The sequence below is a fragment of the Zingiber officinale genome, chromosome 8A (genome assembly GCF_018446385.1).
Source record: "Zingiber officinale cultivar Zhangliang chromosome 8A, Zo_v1.1, whole genome shotgun sequence".
Classification (NCBI taxonomy): domain Eukaryota; kingdom Viridiplantae; phylum Streptophyta; class Magnoliopsida; order Zingiberales; family Zingiberaceae; genus Zingiber; species Zingiber officinale.
Window position 1 is genome coordinate 121725360 of NC_056000.1, and position 22526 is coordinate 121747885.

Sequence of the window (22526 nt, forward strand, 5' to 3'; positions counted from 1 at the left end):
TTGATGAATACTGTAACATGCGTGAGCTACCTTTGGGTGATAAATGCAGCATGATAAAGGTTTTGCAGATTTTGGAACTTTTCTCGATAATTGCTTTGCATGTTAGTATTAATATATGAGTTTTGTCTTATGGAAGCATTGTGTATAATGTTCAGTTGTTTGAAACATACGAACAGTAGGTTTAAATTGCAGAATGAAAACTACATTCCTTTAATAGATGCAAGTTAGGAAAGATGTAGCAAGCAATGAGAGTGTTTAAGCTACATATGTCTGTATGCTATGCTTGTTGTCCCCCTTAATTGCATGTTAGACTCGAAAAAAAATAAATTAGTGGTTAAATATCGTTCACTTTAAAGAGTAGTAGTAAAGAAAAATTGGGTGGTCGTTACACATATAGCTATAACATATAACTTTGTGAGAGATATTGTGGCTAAAAGAAAAGTAATTCTTGAATATGTCCTTATACGTGTTATGCTTGCAGATTTTTTTACTAAACCAATGACCACTACTAGAAATATGGTTTATTGGGACACTTTCTTGATGACATTTAAATTTAAATGTCATCATAAATAATTTTTAATGACATTTATCAAAAATAAATATTTTAAATATTAACATATCATGTTAGAGTATTTATGGTGACAAACTTTATCAATGCCATCATATAATGTTCTAATAATCTTAGCTTAAGCCATGCTTTTTCCAACCCAACGTAACCTAATTGCCGATCTTTTTTTCTCCACTGTACACACGCCCTATTTCTCCTCCTTCTCTCGCCGCGCGTAATCGCTCATGCCTTGCATCGTGCTCACCATCGTGCTCATGCCGACTCTTTTTCTCCCTAATCTGTTCTCACCATCGTGCTCCTCTCACCCACGCTCACGCATCCCATCGTCGTTCCTCTCCCTTTCTCCTCCCTAACCTGCTATCGCCGTTGCCGCTCTTCTTACCCAATCTCATCCATCCCTGTTGCTTCTCCTCTTGCCATCGCTGCTCCTCTCACCCATGCTCACGCATCCCTGTGGCCGCCGCTGCCAGCCACCGCTGCCGTTGCCAGTCGCCGCTGCCAACCGTCGTCGCCGCTGCCAACCGTCGCCGCCGCCGCCGCCGGCCTCCATTGTGCGTCTCCACCATAATTCCTCTGCAACACTGCCTCCACCGCTATGTAAGAATTTCCATGCTCAAAACCTGTATATCTGACTTTTTGATTCTTTCTTTTGGCCAAAAGTATACTTGTAAATGTCCATGTTCAAATTGGCATTCTGAAAAATAAAGTAACTTCTTAATAGTCTGATTATTAAAGGATAAGTGATATCTGAATGATCTATGCGCATTCATATCAAATAATGTCATGGTCTCTTTGGATTTGGAAGATAATTGTCAAATAAATTTGATTAGGAATGCAAAAAGAGCATTATTTAAATCAGTTTCTTCAAACTTAATAAGAAGAAAAGACACATAGAGCCTCCATTTTCTAGTATTTCCCTCGGTAATGAAATGGAGGACATTTTGGTTCCTACTTTCTTCTATATGTATCCTCATCCCTGCTATGAACCTTAATTTTTTGTTTCAAAAAGCTTAGTGTAATAAACAAGCTTGAAATAGTCGAGCTCTGCTCAACTTGGCTACTTCACAATCATAACTATACTGATTTGGCAATATATCCAGTTAATTTTATTTCAATGGAAATTAGTTAGCTCAAATATTCATTAAACCAATGAACTTTATTTTTCCTAGCTAAAAACATGTTTCCTAGCCATTACCAACATCCTAAGCATTTATTATCTGTGAAATTCAGAATGGTAGAAAAAAAGTTACTGAAGAACATGTGATGCCATGAACAACTCAGGCTCACCTCCCCACACATGTGGCTTCATAATTTGAGAGACAAAGGTATCAAAGTCACCTTCAACAAACTGTAACAACATTGCTAAGGAATAAATGGTATTTATGATAACATTCTTGAGGTTGTCCAAAGCCAAGCTTGTTATCACTAGTAAAGAATTACTAAGACTTCATAATGAAAAGCAGAATCTCAAATTAGGTACAAAGTGATATTTTCCTTAGAAAAATTAAGTCACCATTCTGTTTCTATTTCTGCGCGCCTCTTTATATATATATATATATAATTAGTTTTCTATCATTTTACTATAATTGACTAAGTCATTCTCGTTATCATTGATCAACAAGCATTAGAGAATTTTAAGAACCTTAAAACCTCAATTACAGGAACAATAGAGGCAAAAGAGACTAAAGGAAGCATACGGTGGAAGTTTTGGTCTAAGAAACTTGAGGCTTTAAAGGTCTTTCCTTGTCACCTTTCTTTTTTTTTTTATATTGTTGATTTTTCTTAGGTGAGATAAATTATGAGATATCATAGATTGTTATATCTTCTTGAGTCCTTGTGTTGTAAAGATTTCTCTATATCTTGAGTTCTCTACCTTGTGAAATTTTATTTGTCAATTGGAAATCCTATAAATATGAGTTGAGATCTTAGCTCATGATGTTTCATTCTTGATTTGTAGAGACTTGTCCCGTGTCTCTTTAAATTTCATTTAATTGTATTTGTGACCTACAGTTCTTATTATACTTGACTGTCACCTATGGCACAAGTCTTTATTTATGAGTGTTGAATTTAGTATATATGCATTTAAAAAATTTAACACTCTATCATAATATTAAATTTATTTTAATAGGTGTTTTCTTGTAGAATTATTATGGATAAGAGCTAGATCTTTTTACCAAGACAAACTGAGTATAGAAATGGTGTTCAAAGGCAAAGGATAATGAATCAGACCACTGAAAGGACATCTTTTTCTCAAGTTCTACAAAAATTGGTAAATATTCTTATCATGTTATAAGTTTATGTGCATTTGATTATAGAAACTAGTAATTAAATATATTTTCGGGAAAAAAAGAAAAAGGGCATCCTCCAACACAAGTTGAATTATTTCATGCCTATTTTATGTGCCTATTTTTCTCAAGTTGTTTGGTTTTGAGAAACAAAATGTTTCTATCCGAATTGCAGTTCCACAAACAGTAGCTACATGTAGCTTTTAATTCATTGTTTGGTTTTGAGATTCATTGTTCATGTAGCTTTGAATTAACATTGTTTGGTTTTGAGAAACAAAATGTTTCTATCCGACTTGCAGTTCCACAAACAGTAGCTACATGTAGCTTTTAATTCATTGTTTGGTTTTGAGATTCATTGTTCAATTTGCCTGCCTCCCTGCCCTCTCCACACCAATTAACATTTACTTTTCTCTTTCAGTTTTTCATATGTGATTGCTTAATTAAAGCAAGTGATACAGTGACATTGATTGGGAAATCACTGATCTAACAACACTAACTTCGAGTTCTTACGTGCCAATCTGCTAGTTCTAGCTTTATAAAGACATGATTGAGTTATTATTTGAAATCTTAAACCATTAGTATGAATCTCAATTTATGTACTTATTATCTGACAATATCAATTGAAACATAGATTTGTTGGTTTAGGTTACAAAAACTTACAGCACACAAACAAACTGAAGCAAGCTTTATTCTCTTCAATGGAATTCAGATACCTCTCTCTCTATATCAAATGATTTATATATACATGCAAAAATCTATGTCGCACACCTGTTATGGCAACTATTTTTTTTTCTTTCTTTCTTTCTTTCTTTCTGGTTCCAATATCTACATATTTAAAGCTGAGGAGGAGGAGGTTGTATATCATGCCAAGAGCCAAAGCCGCTGGCTGAGAATATATGGCTTTCCTCTTTGTTTGATGATCCATGCAAGCCATGGGTTTGGCTCTCACAGTCGTTTTTGGACAAAGTGGTGCCATTAAGATATTCTGACCATTTCAATTCCTCTGGCTCACCATTGATGTGGATCGGAACACCTTTGTTGGGCAGCAACTCCAGCCATTGGAGGATGCCACCATCAAAAAGAACACCAGAGCTCTACAACTCAAACTCACTTCCGCAGGAATTGCTTGCCCCCAAGTCATGGAAGCTGGTAGGGAGAATCATGTTCGAGATTGATGAAACAACAGGTGGCTCCATGGACAGTGTTGATGGATTTGGCTCAGAATTCTCCTGCAATAGATTCGACGAACTTGGGGCCAAGGAGTCACTGCACATGGTTTCTGCAACCTGATGCGCTTCAACTGCGTGTTTTCTGGAATTGATTCCACTCTGCATCAGCTTCTTCTTGATGCATGAGTTCCAGTAGTTCTTGATCTCATTATCTGTTCTCCCTGGCAACTGGGCTGCAATTTGAGACCACCTGATGATGGCGAGAAAAGAAAAATAGTGTGAAAAAAAAAAGATGTATTGTGATGATGGTTGCAATAGGTGACTGGGCTGCAATAGGAGACATGTACTTGGATTTTGCATATGATGGTTGAAGATGGTTGATAGTAAATTAGTTGGTTTTTTATTTTATAAGACTTTTATTTTATTTAGTTAGCATTGGATTCAATACTTTTACATTAGTAATGCATTTGTACTTTTGTGATGATGGGACGAATTGTGATGATATGGTGAATGAATTGGATATTTTGGATATAAAATATTTCTATTTTTATTGTGATGAATTGTGATGATGGTTAGATTGTGATGATGTGTAACTTTTTCTATTATGTGATTAATGTTTTGTATTTTGAATAAATATTAGCAATTTATTGTGATGTATTCTAAAGGTTTCTATTTAATGTTTTTATAAAATATTATAATTGACATTTAATAATGTCATTATAGATTATATAAGATAACAGTTTAACATATCATTATAAATTATCACTAGTAACATATTTTATTGTCCTTATATAAAAATTTAAAACATTTATAATTGTCAATATAAATTAGTTTAGGTGACATTTATATTTGTCCTTATTTAGATAATAAAAAGACACGCATAAATGTCCATGAAATATTTTTTCGTGACATTTACGATTGTCATTATATTCCTATATTTAAGACATTTTTTTAGTTAGCATAAATATTTTATAATGACATTATACAAATGTCAGGAATATTAGAGGGTCTATGCTAACACCGCATTTCAATATATTTTTTGATGATGTCGCCATAGCTTTACTGTCACTAAAAGCATACTATAAAGACATTTATGTGTGTCCTAAAAGACCTTAATTCTAGTAGTGGACTAGAGAGTTATTTAAAGAATATGTAAAGTCTTTAGGACTTCATAGATTATAACAAGATTATAATAACAATCATATATTATGATTTGATTGTCTTATTCGCCATAATTTATTCAGTGTATATATTATTTTTGTTAATTCATATAAGATCTCGGTGAGCATGTGACAGGTAGAGATTGGTGCACTTACATGGACAATAATCTCTGTTTGTTAAGTATAAATAGAGATAAGACCATTACTTATGAGACAACTTACGTAGCTATGAACAAAAACATATCCATAAGTTAATGTTGCCTTGATAATTGTGTCAAGATAAGATTATTTATGTGTTAATAATGATCAAAGTAAATGAGCTCACCATTTACTGAACTTGTTAAAGGTCAGATTGGAATTCATATGTTGAATTCAAGATTAGATATTAGGTATGTTTAGATCAAAATCTGTACGATATTAAATTTGAAGAAAACATGTTCTCTTTTTAGTAAAGAGAATAACATCATACCATGTGATTCATACCACATGTGTCATTGCGTTGAAAAGGGTAGTAGGAGAATGGATTGTTGTTTTTCTACTATGTGAGACCTTTGAGTTTATAAGTTGATCTCAATTTTTGCCCTTAGTGACTATTTAGCTGTTTACTTGAAGTTTTAATCAGTGTTTGCTACTTTAACATATATCCTATGACAATGGATGATTCTGTGTATGGAGCATAACTAAGAAAATGATTGATTAGAATGAATAGATTCCAGTTAAAAAAGAAAATTAAATAGATTTACATCTTTTCATGTTATTCACTAGTCGACTCATTTCTATTATGTATAGAAATGATTGTGAATATTGAATATGGAATATGCTCTTGACATAATAGTCATTATGAGGGATTAGAGATATTCATATTGATGTAAATAAAGATTATTTAATCTAGGTAAATAGCAAGACATGAATATCTCCAAAATAATGGTTGTATGCCACTGGGAGATTGGATGTTTCCTAGATAACGGATATGTACCGTCAGGAGAGAGACTATGTACCATTATGAGAGTGTCTCTGATTCATTTGAAAGAGTGGCTAAATAAGTGTAACAACTTTATTAACATTGATTTCTCAGAGAGCGGATATGTAAGTGTAATAATTTTCTTAGCAACTATCGCGCAGTATGCTTGCTGTCGCACAAACCATTTTTTGTAAGTATGGATCGTATGTTCTGATATGGTATTTGTGACTAAACTCTTATATAGTCTTTGTGACTTGATTCTTGGATAGTTTTTATGACTAAATTCTCATATAGTCTACGTGACTTAATTTTATTTAGTCTTTGTGACTAATTAGCCTTGGTAACTTGATTGGATGAGTTCGAGATGTTGGTAATGGAAATATGGGATCATGGAGGTTGCCCATGATGCACATAATGCCCACATTTAATTGGGACAAATGACCATACTACCCTTTGGGGATTCCCATTGTAAAGGTATCCAAGTCATTTAACGAGAAGAGAAGTGACATGACAAGAAGAGAAGGGATTCATCCAAGTGCAAGAGATGAAGGAACATCCAAAGATCAAGAGAATTGGTTTATGAAATTGCGAAGAGCTTTAGATATTTATAATTACTTTTCCGACGGTGAGTCATCCATCCTTTGGAGAAATTTCCAAATACTTCAAGATTCCACTGAATCAATTTACCTCTAATTCTTCCAAGTTGCTATGTGGCTTTCATATTGTACTATCATATTATGATCTACAGATATCTCCCAAGATCTTTCACTACTTGTTTTTATCCCAAGAAGAAGGAAACCGACGTCTTCTTTTATGCATCTCGGCCTCACAGCTTCTAACAAAATGCCCTAACAAATTTTGGAAGATCCAATATTTCTTTGTGTGCTTTGCTGCACCTGTGACCTGACCTACTAATTGGGAATTAGATATTCCTCCACAACCGGAATTAGGTTGTTATAAAGAGAATTCTGCATTCCAACCACCTGTTGATTAAGCGCCTTGAAATCGAATTGAAAGATAAAGTGACCAAGATGGATTGTCTATAGGAAGAATTGAAACAAGTCTACCTTAATAAATGTTGAGCTAGAGGTGACCAAAGAGGGTGTAAATCAGCAGAGCTTGTGGTGGCTGAAGAGAAAAGGAAGAATAAGGCATTGGAAACCGAACTCGAACAAGTCAAGAAGGAGCTAAAAGAAATGACAATCTATCAAGCTTGTTGATCTAAACAAAATTTGTAAAACTGTAATTACTCACAGTGGATGACTTTGACAAATCTCAACAAGTTCATTGTGCTCGTTGTCGGAAGAACAATAATGAACTGCCCCTCAAAGGTCCACGAGCCAAATCCATTTCCTGTAAATGGATCAACCAACCTTGATCTGTTCTCTCTCGATTGACCTCTGCACCAATTGCCTTGACGCTTTTTATACAAAAGGCAAGCGATGGTAACGTCGATAATTAAAGAGGGAGATGAAGGGGAAGATGTGTCTTTTCACCTTCTTAACTCCAATATCTACCATTCGTCTAAATCAATTCATAAAAGTCATTTAATCACAAAGACCACGTAAGAATATTTAATGCATACTTTAGGAAAAATGATTCGTATAACACACTAAGTAATTAATGCTAAGAAAATTATTACACTTAGCTACTTTATCAATTGAATCAAAGACACCAATAACTTAATTTTACCCTAGATTAAATATTATTATCAATATAAATAACTTTAATCTCTCATAATGACAATTATATTGAGAGTATATTCAACATCTCTAATCAATACAATTATCCATAATCATATTTTATATACTCAATAAAAAAATATAATTGATCGACTAATGAATAAATATCAAAGATGTAAATTTAGCTATATCTTCCTTTTTAGATAGAATCTATTTATTCTAAACAGTCACTTTCTTAGTTATGCTCTATAAATTGAATCATCTATAGCCAATAGGATACATGTTAAAGTAGTGGATAATAATTAGAATTTTAAGTAGACAATTAAATAGTCACTTAGGATAAGAATGAAATTAACGTATAATCTGAAGGGCTCACATAATAGAGAAGTAGAGAGTCATTCTCCTACTACACTTATTATCGCAATAACACATGCGGTATGAATCATATGTTACGATATTTTCTTTTTTTACCAAAAAGAGTGCATATTTTTTCTTAAAATTTAATATCATATAGATTTTGATCTAGACATACCTAATGTCTAATCATGAATTTAACTTATGAATTTCAATCTGACCTTTAGCAGATTCAGTAAATGGTTGGTTCATTTACTCTAATATACATAAATGATCTCATCTTATCACAATTATCAAGGCAATCCCAACTTATGGGTATGCCTCTATACAAAGCTACATAAGTTGTCCCATAAATAATGGTCTTACCTCTATTTATACTCAACAAATAGAGATAATTGTCCATGTAAGTGGACCAATCTCAACCAGCCAACATGCTCACCGAGACTTTTTTCCAAAATATAACGACAATATATACACTGAATAGATCATAACATTTTACAATGTGTTATATTTTACGAAGTCTCAAAGATTTCACATATCTTTAAAATGACTCTTTAGTCAATGACTTAGTAAAAGGATTTGCAAACATAGCATGTGTAGGGATATACTCTAGAATTATCTTTTTCTTGTCAACAAGATCTCTTACAAAATTATACTTAATTTCTATCTGTTTGTCCTTATTGTGATATTTGGGATCCTTAGAAAAAGCTATAGTAGCTTGACTATCATAGTACACTGTAATAGGACTCTTACTATCTTCAACAATCTTTAGATACTTCAGAAACTTTCTATGTCCAGACCGAAAATAGGAATAATGAAGCCACACTTATGTTATATTCTTATATTAAAATTAATAATTGGCCCAACTGAAAATTATTATTTTAATTATTGAATGAAATTTATTATACTATGAATTTACCTTCTGACTAACAGTGGGGTGAATTCAACTATAATCATGTTAAAGTTTTTATGGATTTTAAAAAATCGTGCATCTATTACAATCGACCCAGTAGAAGGTTGTAATATTTTGCTATTTCTTGATAGAAAACTTATGTTTAATTTTCTATCATACTTTAGCACTAACACACAATTTAATCGTAGTTCTAAATCAATTCTACCCAACGATGATTTGAATTTAGTTCTATGATTAAGTCAAAAATCTAACGGAGAAAATTTATGTGCATTTATTACAGTCAGCCCAATGGAAGATTATAACATTTGTTATTTTCTCAATGGATAAAGTATGTCATTATTCTCCATCATAATTTTTGGCACTAATGGAATGCTTAATTGTAGTCTCAATTTATTTTCTTCCCAACGGTGATATAAATTCAATTCTATAATTACATTATAGTGTACTTCTTCAATTGCTTATGTATTATGATTATGATTTATATTTTCCATTATTGTTAATGAGCATGATTTAACTCTATGAACGCAGCTTCAATTACGAGCCAAATCACGTCCATTGAAACTCTAACGGGTAGCAATTTTAAGGAATGGAACGAACAAATTCACCTCGTTCTGGGTGTTATGGACCTTGATTATGCCTTATGGGTTGATAAACCTACCCCACTTTCAGACACTAGCACTCAAGATGAAAAATCTGCTTATGAAAAGTGGGAAAGGTCCAACCGTTTGTCACTTATGATAATGAAAGGTTCCATATCGTCGGATATTCGAGGAGGCATGCCTGATTTTGAAAATGCTAAGGACTTCCTTGATTCCATTGAGGAGCAGTTTCAGATCTCCTCTAAAGCACTTGCTACGACACTGATCATCAATATGGTAACTTCTAAGTACAACGACCTTGGTGGTGTTCATAGGCATATCCTAAGAATGAATAATATGACTGCTCAGCTTAAGGCCATGGACATGGAGATCTTTGAGGGCTTTCTCGTCCATTTCATTATGACATCTCTTCCTTCTCAATTTGGTCCTTTCAAGATCAACTATAATACTCAAAAAGAGAAATGGAAAATGAGCGAATTGATCAGTATTTGTGATCAAGAAGAAGAAAGATTTAAGGTTGAGACACCTGATAGTGCCCACTTTACCACTCAATGATAGGGCAAGAAACGGAAACTGCATGGAAAGGACAAAAGACATATGAAGAAAAATAATGACAGAAATAAGGCAAAGACTTCAGGTTCCAAGACTTGAAAATGCAACTTTTGTCGCGAGCCTACTCATTTTCAGAAGGATTGTCCAAAATTCAAGGAGTGGTTAGCTAAAAAGGGTAAAATGTATAGTTATGTTTGTTATGAATCATTTCTTGCAAATGTTCCTACTGATACATGGTGGATTGATAGTGGTGCTTCTGTACATATTGCTTGTTCATCGTAGGGATTCCGTTTCGCGAGGAAGCTAAATAAAGGAGAACACAACGTTTTGGTTGGAAATGGAAATAAAGTTTCAGTTGAAGTCATAGGAACTCTCCCTTTGATTTTGGAGAGTGGTTTCAAACTGAATTTATTTGATACTATATATGTTCCCAGTATTACAAGAAACCTTATTTCAATTTCTCGACTTGTCACTCATGGTTATTCAGTCTTGTTCGAGAATAAAGGTTTTAACATTTCATTAAACAATAAAATTGTTGGTTCTGGTATTTTAGAGGGAGAACTCTTTAAATTATGTTTAAATGCTTCTTCTGTGAACATATTGGAATCAATGCTTGAAAATTGTACAACCCAAATCATAAACAAAAGAAAATTAATCGATGAGAATTCTTTAATACTATGGCACGAACGTTTGGGCCATATATCTCAGGACAGAATGTAATGTCCATTAAAGATGGAATACTTCATTCATTAGATTTCTCTAATTTCGATACATGTATTAAGTGTATTAAAGGAAAATTTGCACAAAAGAACAAACATGAGACAACTAAAAGTAATGGGCTATTAGAACTGATTCATACTGATATCAGTAGTCCTTATACTCTTGGTATTCATGGACATCGCTATTTCATCACCTTTATTAACAACCACTCTCGTTATGGATATATTTATCTCCTTCATGAAAAATCTGAAGTACTCCAGGTTTTTAAGGATTATAAATCAGAAGTTGAAAACCAACTTGATCGAAAGATTAAAGTGGTTTGATATGATAGAGGAGGAGAATATTATGAAAGATTCTTCGACTCAGGTCATAATCCTAGACCTTTTGCCTTATTTCTAAATGAATGTGACATTATTGCTCAGGTTTCTATGTCGGGCATGCCTCAGCAAAATGATGTTGTTGAGAGACGTAATCGTATACCCTTATGGATACGGTACGAAGTATGATATGCCAAACTTCTTTACTTGAGTATCTTTGGGTTGAGGCTCTTAAGACAACTATGCATATACTAAATCGTGTTCCTAAAATCCCTTATGAAATATGGGCATAAAGGAAACCAAATATTGGGTATATGCGTGTATGGGGATGTCCTGCAGAGGCTAAATTTTACAACCCAAATATATGAAAGCTTGATCCTAAGATAATAAGTTGTTATTTCATCGGTTACCCAGAACTCAAAGGGTTATCGATTTTATTGTCCATCTCATACCATAAGAATAATTGAAACTAGACATGCAATATTTTTGAAAGATGTTGGTAATTGTGATGATAGCACGTCTCGTAAAAATATTCTTGAAGAGAAACATGAAATTTTAAATGTTCCCATTATTTCAAGAGATTTGATTATCCCTGATTCTGTGGGAGAATCATCAAATAATGAGATGATGTCTAATGTTTTAGATCACGTTGATGAACCTTCTCCTATTATTGTTCATGACCCACCTTTACGAAGGTTAGAATGAGTGAGAAAGCCAACTACTCTGGATGACTTTATCTATTTTGATGGTTGTGATAATTCTATTGGGAATGATCCCACATTATTTAATGATGTAATGACAGGCGACTAAACACCTCAATGGCTTGAAGGCATGAATGAAGAGTTGGCATCAATGAAATTAAATAATGTGTGGGACCATGTAGACTTACCTCAAGGATTCAAACCGATAGGTTGTAAGTGGGTTTTTAAAACCAAACTGAATCCTCAAGGAAATGTCAAACGATACAAGGCCCATTTGGTTGATAAAGGGTTTACTCAAAAAGAAGGTATTGATTATAATGAACTCACCCGTGTCTAAAATGAATGCGTTCCGTATAATTATGGTCCTTGTAGCTCATTTTGACTTAGAACTACATCAAATGGATGTCAAAACTACATTCCTTAATGGTGACTTGCATGAAGATATTTGTATGACGCAACCAGAAGGATTTCTGGTTAAGGGCAAGGAACAAATGGTATGCAAACTTAAGAAATCCATTTACGATCTTAAGTAGTCATCTCGACAATGGTATTTGAAGTTTCTAGGGGTGATTAGTAAATTTGGTTGCAAGGAGAATGTTGACGACCAATGCATTTTTATGCGAATCTATAGGAGAAAATTTATCATTCTCGTACTGTATGTGAATGATATTTTACTTGCCTGTAATGATTTAGGCATGTTACGAGAGACAAAAGATTTTCTATCAAGTAAATTTGATATGAAAGATTTCGGTGAAACCTCTTATGTTATAGGCATTGAAATTCACCGGGATAGATCACGTGGTATGTTGGGTCTATCTCAAAGAGCCTATATTGAAAGGTTCTAAAAAGATTCAACATGCATAATTGTTCTACCATAGTTGCACTGGTCTATAAAGACGATAGGTTCAGTTTATCACAGTGTCCTAGGACTCCGTTGGCGCTTAATGAGATGGAGGAATTTCCTTACGCATCTGTTGTATGAAGTCTAATGTATGCTCAAGTATGTACGTGTCCAGATATCACATATATTGTTGCCATGCTTGGTCGATACTAAATTAATCTAGGAATGGATCATTGGAAGAATGCCAAGAAAGTTATGCGATACTTATAGGGTACAAAAGATTTCATGCTCATTTACAGGAGATCATATTTTCTTGAGACCATTGGATATTCTGATTCTGACTATGCAGGATGCCTCGATACTAGAAAATCTACATTTGGATAAGTTTTTATGTTATCTGGAACACCTGTTTTGTGGAAAAGTACAAAATAGGATATTACAGCTTCTTCTACCATGGAAGCGGAATTTGTAGCCTGTTATGAATCCTCGTGCCATGCTATATGGATTAAAAATTTTATCATGGGGCTTCAAGTGGTGAATTCTATGTCCAGACCACTGAAAATATTCTGCGACAACCCAGCTACCATATTTTTTTTTCTAAGAACAACAAGTCAAGTAGTGCTTCCAAGCATATTAACATTAAGTATCTTGTTGTGAAGGAAAGGATTCAAAACGAGTTAATATCCATTGAGCACATTAATGTAGGACCGTTGGGCCAGCTAGAAGGGGGGTTGAATAGCCTGTAAAAAAACAACAAAGACCCTTCTCGAACTTTCAACAGAACACTTGAATAAAGTAAATTAGCAGTAAATAAAAAGCAGAAAGAAGAGGCTCACAACTTGACTTGGTTGCAACCAAGGAGGTTGTTAATCCAAGGAATGAACGTGCACTAAAATATCTCTTTCAGGCGGAGAAGCCTCTTACAGCAGTGAAAGCACAAACGACAGAAGCTAAACTAGAACAAAATCGCACAAGTGTTTGGAATGTAAATCTCTGAGTTGATGTGAAGCTTCAGGACCAAGGCTATATTTGTAGCCTTGGTCGGAGCGCCTGGAAGGGTTCCGGGCGCCCTGGGGGAGATAAATTTTATCCCCCAACATTCAGATCGAGTTTTGACTCGATCTGGTCAAAATACTGGTCCGGGCGCCCGGAAGGGTTCCGGGCACCCCGGGCTGCTTCGAGCGCCCCGGACTGTTCCGGGCGCCCCGGAGGCCAAAGTCAACCAATGTTGACTTTTTCATCCGGGGACCACTGCTCCAGTTTGGTTCAGCTTGGTCCGGGTCTTCTACTCCGGATCCGCTTGCTTGGGTGATCTCTGCTATCCGGAATAGGGCTCACCCGAACCCAAGTTCCGGTCTTCTCGAGCGGGCTTCCCTCCGGCTTCTCGTCCATCGGAATCGCTGCGTGTTTCCTTCTCGTCCGCCGGCGTACTCATCCGCAGTCTTCGTCCCTCGGACGCACCGCGTGCCGTCCATCTCGCTAGCTGCGTCTCTTGCTCCACGAGCAATCTTCCGCTCCGGCTTTCGTCCCTCGGAACCACCGCACACTTCCTTCTCGTCCGCCGGTGTACTCTTCCGCAGCACCTCGTCCCTCGGACTGCCGTCCTTCACGCTAGCTGCGTCTTCCACTCAACTACCTGTGCTCCTAAGCTCATGCACACTTAGACACAAGGTTAAATACACACAGGACCTAACTTAACTTGTTGATCACACCAAAATAACCTTGGGGTTCCAACAATCTCCCCCTTTTTGGTGTGATCAACCTAATTTAAGCTAGGGTTAAAATAGACATAAAATAAAATTAAGTAAATTAACTTAATTTGTAATTTAAGTGCTAAAAGATTAAATCTATCTACCTCCCCCTAAACTTATACTTTCCCTTCTCCCCCTTTGATCACAAAAAAATGGGGTTCCAAGAAAAAGCAATCTAAGGGTTTAAAAACTTAGAAAAAATATAAAAAAAAATTCTAGATTTTTAAGAAAAGTAGAAAATTTTTCTAAGTAATTTAAGCTGAGATTTCTAGTTTCAGGAAAAAGTTTTTAACTTAGGAAGAAATGATTTTTGAGAATTTTTCTAAGTAAGAAAAATCCTAAAAAAAATCCTAACTTAAATTTTTGAGAATTTTTAAGCACAAAAAAAATGACTTAGGGAAAAAAAATTCTAAGTAAGTAAATTTCTAAAATAAAATGTTTTGAATAACCTTTTTAAAGCACTAATTAATTCTTGTATTAATACTTTATTAGTAAGTTAATTAAACATTTATTTCAATATTTTGGCTTCCAGGTCGTGGCGAGGCACTAGGCCTTCTTGGTTATTGGAGCAACAACCACTTCCTTGACAAAGCCTCATAAGAAAATTCTTTGTTTAATTTTCTCACTTAAAGCTCTAATTTTATAATTTAGTTTAGGCATGATTTAGGAACCCAATATAGGTTCCACCCTACTGGATTAATTAGAAAGCTTTTAGGGACATATTTTCTTGAAATGTTCCTAATTTGTCCCGGGTGATATTTAAAGTACCAGTTTTAGATGAACATGCATAGTTTTTAAGTTATCTACTTGAATTTTCAAATCATCATTTTCAAGTTTCAATTTTTCATTTGCTATTTTTAATTTATCTAATTCTTCTAAGGACAGGACTTAGCTAGAATTACTTTTAAAATTTTATTTTCACTTTCTCAGCAATCTTTTGTTAAAAGTTTGACGAACTTAAACATTTTATCGGGAGGAAGAGATCGTACCTGACTTACCTTGTTGATCTCGTTGTCCGTTTCTCCCCCTGAGCTGCTGCTTTCTTCCGACATGTCTTCCCCTTCATCGATGCTCTCGATGCTCATTTCGGAAGAGCTTGAATCGCAGTCGTCGTCTTGATGACTCGCCATCAGTGCGAGTCCGGAGAATGCTTCGACTTCCGATTCAGACGACGTATCGTCCCACGTCGCCTTCAGGGCCTTTCATTTTTGGGTAGGCTTCTTACCCTTTTCCTTGTCTTTGTTCTTCAGCTTGGGGTAGTTGTCCTTGACATGCCTTCTTCGTCGCAATGATAGCAGCGGATCGTTCTTTTCTTTCTACCCTGTGGATGGCTAGTTTTTCTAGAATTGTATAACTTCTTAAATCATCTTACCATCATTACCATTTCCTCGTCGTCGAGAGAAGATTCCGATTCAGGTTCGTCTCTCGAAGCTTTGAGGGCGACGTTGTTCTTTGGCTCCCTCATTCCTGCACATCTTGACTCATGCACTTCAAATGTTGAAAAAAATTCTTCTAATGAAATTTTTTCTAAGTCCTTCGAAATGTAAAAAGCATCTACTAATGATGTCCATTTTGAATTTCTAGGGAAGGAATTTAAAGCGTACCTGAGCGAATCTCGGTTACTTACCTCTTCTCCGAGATTCAAAAGTCCGGTGATGAGCTCCTGTATCCTCGAGTGTAGATGTGCAATTGTTTCACCTTCTTCATGACAGAGGTTGGTGAGTTGGTTGCGAAGTAAGTCCCGTCTCGCAAGCTTGGCTTCGGATGTTCCTTCGTGTAATTCAAGGAACTTCTCCCAAAGCTCCTTTGTCGAGTTGTAGGTGCCGACACGGTTGACTTCTTGTGGCGGAAGTACGGTTAGCAGATGGAATTCTGCTTTCTTGTTTGCCACGTACTCGGCCTGCTATTTCTTTGTCCATTGATTTTTTGCTTTGCCCTCGGGAGCTTCAAAACCGAGTTTCATTGTTAGTAATAAATCAAAATCGGTACCGAAAAATACCTCCATGTGCTTTTTCCAGCTTGCAAAGTCCCCCTCGAATTTTGGCGGGTGGATGTTAGATCCGGCCATCTCGTTGCTTCGTTCGGCGGTTAGTCCTCCTGAAGTGTCTCGGCTCTGATACCACTTGTAGGACCGTTGGGCCGGCTAGAAGGGGGGGTTGAATAGCCTGTAAAAAAAACAACAAAGACCCTTCTCGAACTTTCAACAGAATACTTGCATAAAGTAAATTAGCAGTAAATAAAAAGCAGAAAGAAGAGGCTCACAACTTGACTTGGTTACAACCAAGGAGGTTGTTAATCCAAGGAATGAACGTGCACTAAAATATCTCTTTCAGGCGGAGAAGCCTCTTACAGCAGTGAAAGCACAAAAGACAGAAGCTAAACTAGAACAGAATCGCACAAGTGTTTGGAATGTAAATCTATGAGTTGATGTGAAGCTTCTTGACCAAGGCTATATTTATAGCCTTGGTCGGGGCGCCTGGAAGGGTTCCGAGCGCCCTGGGGGGGATAAATTTTATCCCCCAACGTTCAGATCGAGTTTTGACTCGATCTGGTCAAAATACTGGGTCCGGGCGCCCCGGGCTGCTCCGGGCGCCCCGGACTGTTCCGGGCGCCCCGGAGTCCAATGTAACGACCCGACCCTTTGGCCTCTTGGGCGGCCCTTGCGGCGGTCCACTGGTGGCCCTTATGTCGTCGGCCCATTTGGCGACCTCTCATGTCGTCGACCGACGACCCTTGGTCGTGTCGTTACTCACTAGGACTTTCCACCCCTGGTAGTGGATTTTTGCCTCTCCCAGGATTCGAACTCTAAACCTCCAGGCTTAAGTATTAGAGTTTATGAATCCTGGTAACCAAGTGAGATCATCTCACTTGGTTACCAGGATTCATAAACTCTAATACTTAAGCCTGGAGGTTTAGAGTTCGAATCCTGGGGGAGGCAAAAATCCACTGGCCAGGGGTGGAAAGTCCTAGTGAGTAACGACACGGCCAAAGAGTCGTCAGTCGATGACATGAGAGGTCGCCAAATGGGTCGACGATATAAGGGCCGCCAGTTGGGCCGCCACAAGGGCCGCCCAAGAGGCCAAAGGGCTGGGTCGTTACAATAAAAAGGCGCCTTTTATAATCTCACTTGGTTACCAGGATTCATAAACTCTAATACTTAAGCTTGGAGGTTTAGAGTTCGAATCCTGGGGGAGGCAAAAATCCACTGGCCAGGGGTGGAAAGTCCTAGTGAGTAACGACACGGCCAAAGAGTCGTCAGTCGATGACATGAGAGGTCGCCAAATGGGCCGACGACATAAGGGCCACCAGTGGACCGCCGCAAGGGCCGCCCAAGAGGCCAAAGGGTCGGGTCGTTACATCCAAAGTCAACCAACGTTGACTTTTTAATCCGGGGACCACTGCTCCGGTTTGGTTCAGCTCGGTCCAGGTCTTCTACTCCGGATCCGCTTGCTAGGGTGATCTCTGCTATCCGGAATAGGGCTCACCCGAACCCAAGTTCCGGTCTTCTCGAGCGGGCTTCCCTCCGGCTTCTCGTCCCTCGGAATCGCTGCGTGTTTCCTTCTTGTCCACCGGCATACTCATCCGCAGTCTTCGTCCCTCGGACGCACCGCGTGCCGTTCATCTCGCTAGCTGCGTCTCTTGTCCACGAGCAATCTTCCGCTCCGGCTTTCGTCCCTCGGAACCACCGCACACTTCCTTCTCGTCCGCCGGTGTACTCTTCCGCAGCACCTCGTCCCTCGGACTGTCGTCCTTCACGCTAGCTGCGTCTTCCACTCAGCTACCTGTGCTCCTAAGCTCCTGCATACTTAGACACTAGGTTAAATACACACAAGACCTAACTTAACTTGTTGATCACACCAAAACAACCTTGGGGTTCCAACAATTAGTACTAGTGCTATGGTGGCAGACCCATTGACGAAAGCCTTGCCTCCCAAGATGTTTCGCGAGCATGTGCATAACTTGGGACTTTTTGCAAGCTTTAATTTAGAGAGGGCATTTATTTGATTTGGATATTGATTTGTGATCACATTTGTAATGTTTTGGATCCTATTTATGATCATGTGATTTATTGCTTTTATTTGTGCATTAACATTGAGCATTATAAATAAATCATTGAAGGACCACTTATATTTATTGAACCATAACATCGACAGTGTAAGATTGTGAGTTAGGAATGAATATATTACATATGATTTTAGATCTCGACTTATATCCGATCAAATATTTAGATGATGTGGATTATTAAGGATATAATGTTGCCGATATATTAAACCTATTTTGAAGCTAATTATGTCCTTTGGCTAAGTGGGAGAATGTTGGATTCGATAGGATCTAATCCATGATGTTGGCCTTCAGATTATAATTAGTTGGGTATTCCTTAATAATTTATTTAATTAGCCCAATCACTAAAGACTTGATGGATGGACTAGTAATTGTATTTCTTATTGGGCCGATCTTCACCTCTTTCGCTCTATGAGGGGAGATCCGAATCTCGGTAAAATCGAGATAAATATCTCCTTTATGTGTTAGTCATTATTCCATAGACTAGTAGCCACCTGTGATTTACCTTCTCCGTATTAATCCTGGGATGGATTAATGGGAGCATTTGGGACGAACGTATTCATCTTTTACCATCATGAGCGCGATATCGTCATCCCAGATTGTCTATCTCTTTCTCTCACGTTTTTACTCTGTCCCATCTTAAATCCCAGCTACAGCTCCTTCTCAACATCTCTGCACTAAAGACTGGATAGGCATTAACGTCGCCCTGGTCGTGCAAAGCCTAATACTCCAAATTGAAGTACAACACGACCAGTGCTATAAATATAACGGTAAAGTAGAGAAAAATCTCCAATCATAACTTGAATTTTGCATGCAGTCCCCACTCATAAAAATTTTTGTTTCCACTCCCTGCATGCAAAGTTTTATTTGCTTCAACTCCCTCATGCAAATATTGTGACCTAATTGGCTCTCAAATTTTTTAGGTACAAAAAGGTCCAAAAATGAGTATAATTCCTTTTAAATTCAACACTTTACATTAGAATCGAGTATATTTTCTATTAAATTGAGCATATTTTTTTCCTATTTTAATATAATTCCTTCTAAATTCAGCACCATGTAAAAAGAAAATCTAGTATATTTTCTATCCAATTAAGTATCATTTAAAGAAAATTTAGTATATTTTCTATCCAATTGAGTATCATTTAAAGAAAATATAGTATAATCGAGTATATTTTCTATTAAAATTGTCCTTCATATTTTTTTAGGTATAAATAGTCTAAAAATGAGTATAATTCCTATTAAATTAAGCATTTTAAACTAGAATCGAGTATATTTTCTATTAAATTGAGTACGAGATTTTTCTTATTTAATATAATTCCTCATAAATTCAGTATCATTTAAATAAAATCTAGTATATTTTCCATCCAATTGAGTATCATTTAAATAAAATCTAGTATATTTTCCATCCAATTGAGGTGGAAAAAGAATCGTACTCAATTTGATAGAAAATATACTAGATTCTAGTTTAATGTACTGAATTTAAGAGGATATATACTCATTTTTAGATTTTTTTTACTTAAAATATCAGGGGCAATTAGGTAAGTATATTAGAATAGGGAGTGAAAACAAAGACTTTTTCCAATGAAAAATGCATGCAAAGTTGTGTTTGCCAATGGAGACTACATGCAAATTTACCCTAAATATAAACTCTTCCAGTTTCATAAATCTAATTCTACTAACAAATTCGTTATCAGTTTCAACTTGCTAGTATAAGATATTGGGAGTGAACTAACTGTATGTTTAGGAAATAGTTCTTCGGCATTTTCTTGTTCTTTTGCAGTTAAGGATCACTTCAAGGGAAGAGTTTTACTTGAAAAAGGAAAAAGATGAATATTGGAAATGCCTTGAAATACTCAATTAACATGCACCATTTGCAAATTGTAGACGTATAATCATGCGCATCAATCGTTCTTGGTTTGAAGATATCTTAAGAATAAATTATCTGACTGTGTTTTTGAGGGAAAAAAAAATATGAATAACTCATGTTCTCGATTATTCAGACTTGAAAAGAATCTATCAACCATGCATCAACGTGGAAAAAATCTATTTAAAACATTGGCGGCGGCCAGGTGGCATCAATTCTTCAGTAAAAGCCCCACAAGTCGAAAAAATCGTGTCCGTATCCAAACGATGGTGCCGGCGACTGTGGCTGCATTCCCTGTTCGACATTCTGATCCCACAGCGGCGAGATCGACGACAAGGGCTGGTCTTCCTCATTTAATTCCATCGCGTTTTCTAACGAAAGCGCCAACCACTGTGGCTGCCACTCCTGTTCAACATTCTGATCGGGAAATGGCGGGAGAGACGTCGAGGGTTGCCCTTCCTCGTTAAATTCAGTTGTGTTTTCAGTTGGTAGCGCCGGCGGCTGTGACTGCCTCCCTAGTTCAACATTCTGATTGGACATTGGCGGGAGAGACGTCAGGGGCTGACCTTCCTCGTTAAATTCAGTTGGGTTTTCCGTTGGTAGCGCCGCGCGGCTGGGGCTGACTCCCCTGTTCGACATTCTGATTCGACTGCCATAGGAGCGACGGCAAGAGTTGGTCTTCATCGTTAATTTCAGTCTCGTTTTCCGACGGTAGCGCCGGCGGCTGTGGTTGCATCTCCTGTACAACATTCTGATTGAAATGTGGCAGGAGCGACGCTAAGCCCTGGTCATTCTTGGTAAATTCCGTTGTGTTTCTCAATGGTAGCGCCAGCGGATGTGGCTGCATCCCCTGTTCAACATTCTGATTCGACAATGACAGGACGGGCGCCCAGAATTGGGTGGTGGACGATGCCTCAGCCATGACCGGAGGAGGAGGAAGACAAGGAAGAGGAGTAGGAGGAGGAGGAGGAGGGATTGCCATCCTCACAGGATAAACGGCACCGAGTGGTTGCGCCAGATGAGTGGGGACGACGGGATAATTGGGATAGCCGACGGAATGCAGATATGGCGGCGGCGCCGGCAGCTGTTGCGGCAACGAAGAAGTCTGACTCTTGTGCCTTTTGGGTTGTGGTTGGTGGAGGGAAGGTTGTCCGTCGGCGGCTTGTTGCACCTCCTGAGGGTAGACGTTGAGGCCGGCCTGTTGGCATCGACTGACGTAGTAAAACCAGTAGTGCATGACTTGGTTCTCCGATCTGCCCTCCATCTGCGCCATAACAACAAAAATCAATGACCTAAAGAGGGAAAACAAAAAACAGATAGCGCCGATCGGAGATTAATAATGAGGATCGTTCGATCGATCGACGTACTTCGGCGGCGATGCGAGACCACTTGTTGCCGAGGGCCGCATGGAGGCGGCAAAGGTGGGCCTCCTCGTCGCGTGAGAAGGCGACGCCGTCGTCCTTGAGGCCGGGGCGGAGTCTGTTAAGCCACCGAAACCGGCAGCTCTGGCCGGTGCGTGCCAGTCCGGTGCTCTGCGGCACCGCATCCCATTTCCCCACGCCGTGAGCCTGGACGTGCGCCGCCAGCACAGCGTCTTCCTCCGCCGTCCACGATCTTCTCTTCCTAGCTTTCTGCGGCTGCGATCCTTCCGTGCCTCCTTCTGCCGGTGACGTAAGCAGTTCTTGCGCACCGTGTACTCTTCCCTCGGCCTCCATCGAGACTTCTTTTGTCGGTTTCGATGGATCGATCGATTGAGGCGTACGATGAATGTGGAATAATTCCGCTTAGTACGTAGTCCGTATAGGAGTATAGCAAGGAAGTGCACAGAGATTGTATTTATAGAAGACCAACAGAAGTATAAAGGTTGTTAGAAATATTCGGCAAAATATTTGGAAAATTTAATATCTTGCGTATTAATCGGGATTTATTGTTACTGGAATACTCGACTGGCTACAAACAAAGTTTTGGTTTATTTGTTTATATTTTTTTTTTTGGAAAAATATGTAAATTATCGAATTTAAATAAAT

The 22526-nt window shown here is 37.6% G+C and overlaps 1 protein-coding gene and 1 long non-coding RNA gene across 2 annotated transcripts; one reads left to right on the forward strand and one right to left on the reverse strand.

The window, feature by feature from the left end:
- The first annotated feature begins 668 nt into the window (after positions 1 to 668).
- Positions 669 to 3206, forward strand: LOC122010067. Its single transcript, XR_006119777.1, has 3 exons — positions 669 to 1165; positions 2230 to 2303; positions 2711 to 3206. It is a non-coding gene; the product is annotated as an uncharacterized LOC122010067 (long non-coding RNA).
- Positions 3207 to 3947: 741 nt separating this feature from the next.
- LOC122011189 (myb-related protein Hv33-like) lies at positions 3948 to 22214 on the reverse strand. The gene is made up of 2 exons (XM_042567601.1): positions 21889 to 22214; positions 3948 to 4272 (listed from the first exon to the last, which is right to left on the reverse strand). Exons 1-2 carry the CDS (start codon positions 22212 to 22214, stop codon positions 3948 to 3950), a joined length of 651 nt encoding a protein of 216 aa, XP_042423535.1.
- Positions 22215 to 22526: the final 312 nt, after the last annotated feature.

Coding starts and splice junctions, on each gene's coding strand:
- LOC122011189 (XM_042567601.1), bottom strand. CDS start 22,214: ATGGAGGCCGAGGGAAGAGTACACGGTGCGCAAGAACTGCTTACGTCA. Junction 4,273..21,888: donor CATGCGGCCCTCGGCAACAA/GTGGTCTCGCAT, acceptor CGCCATCATCAG/GTGGTCTCAAATTGCAGCCC.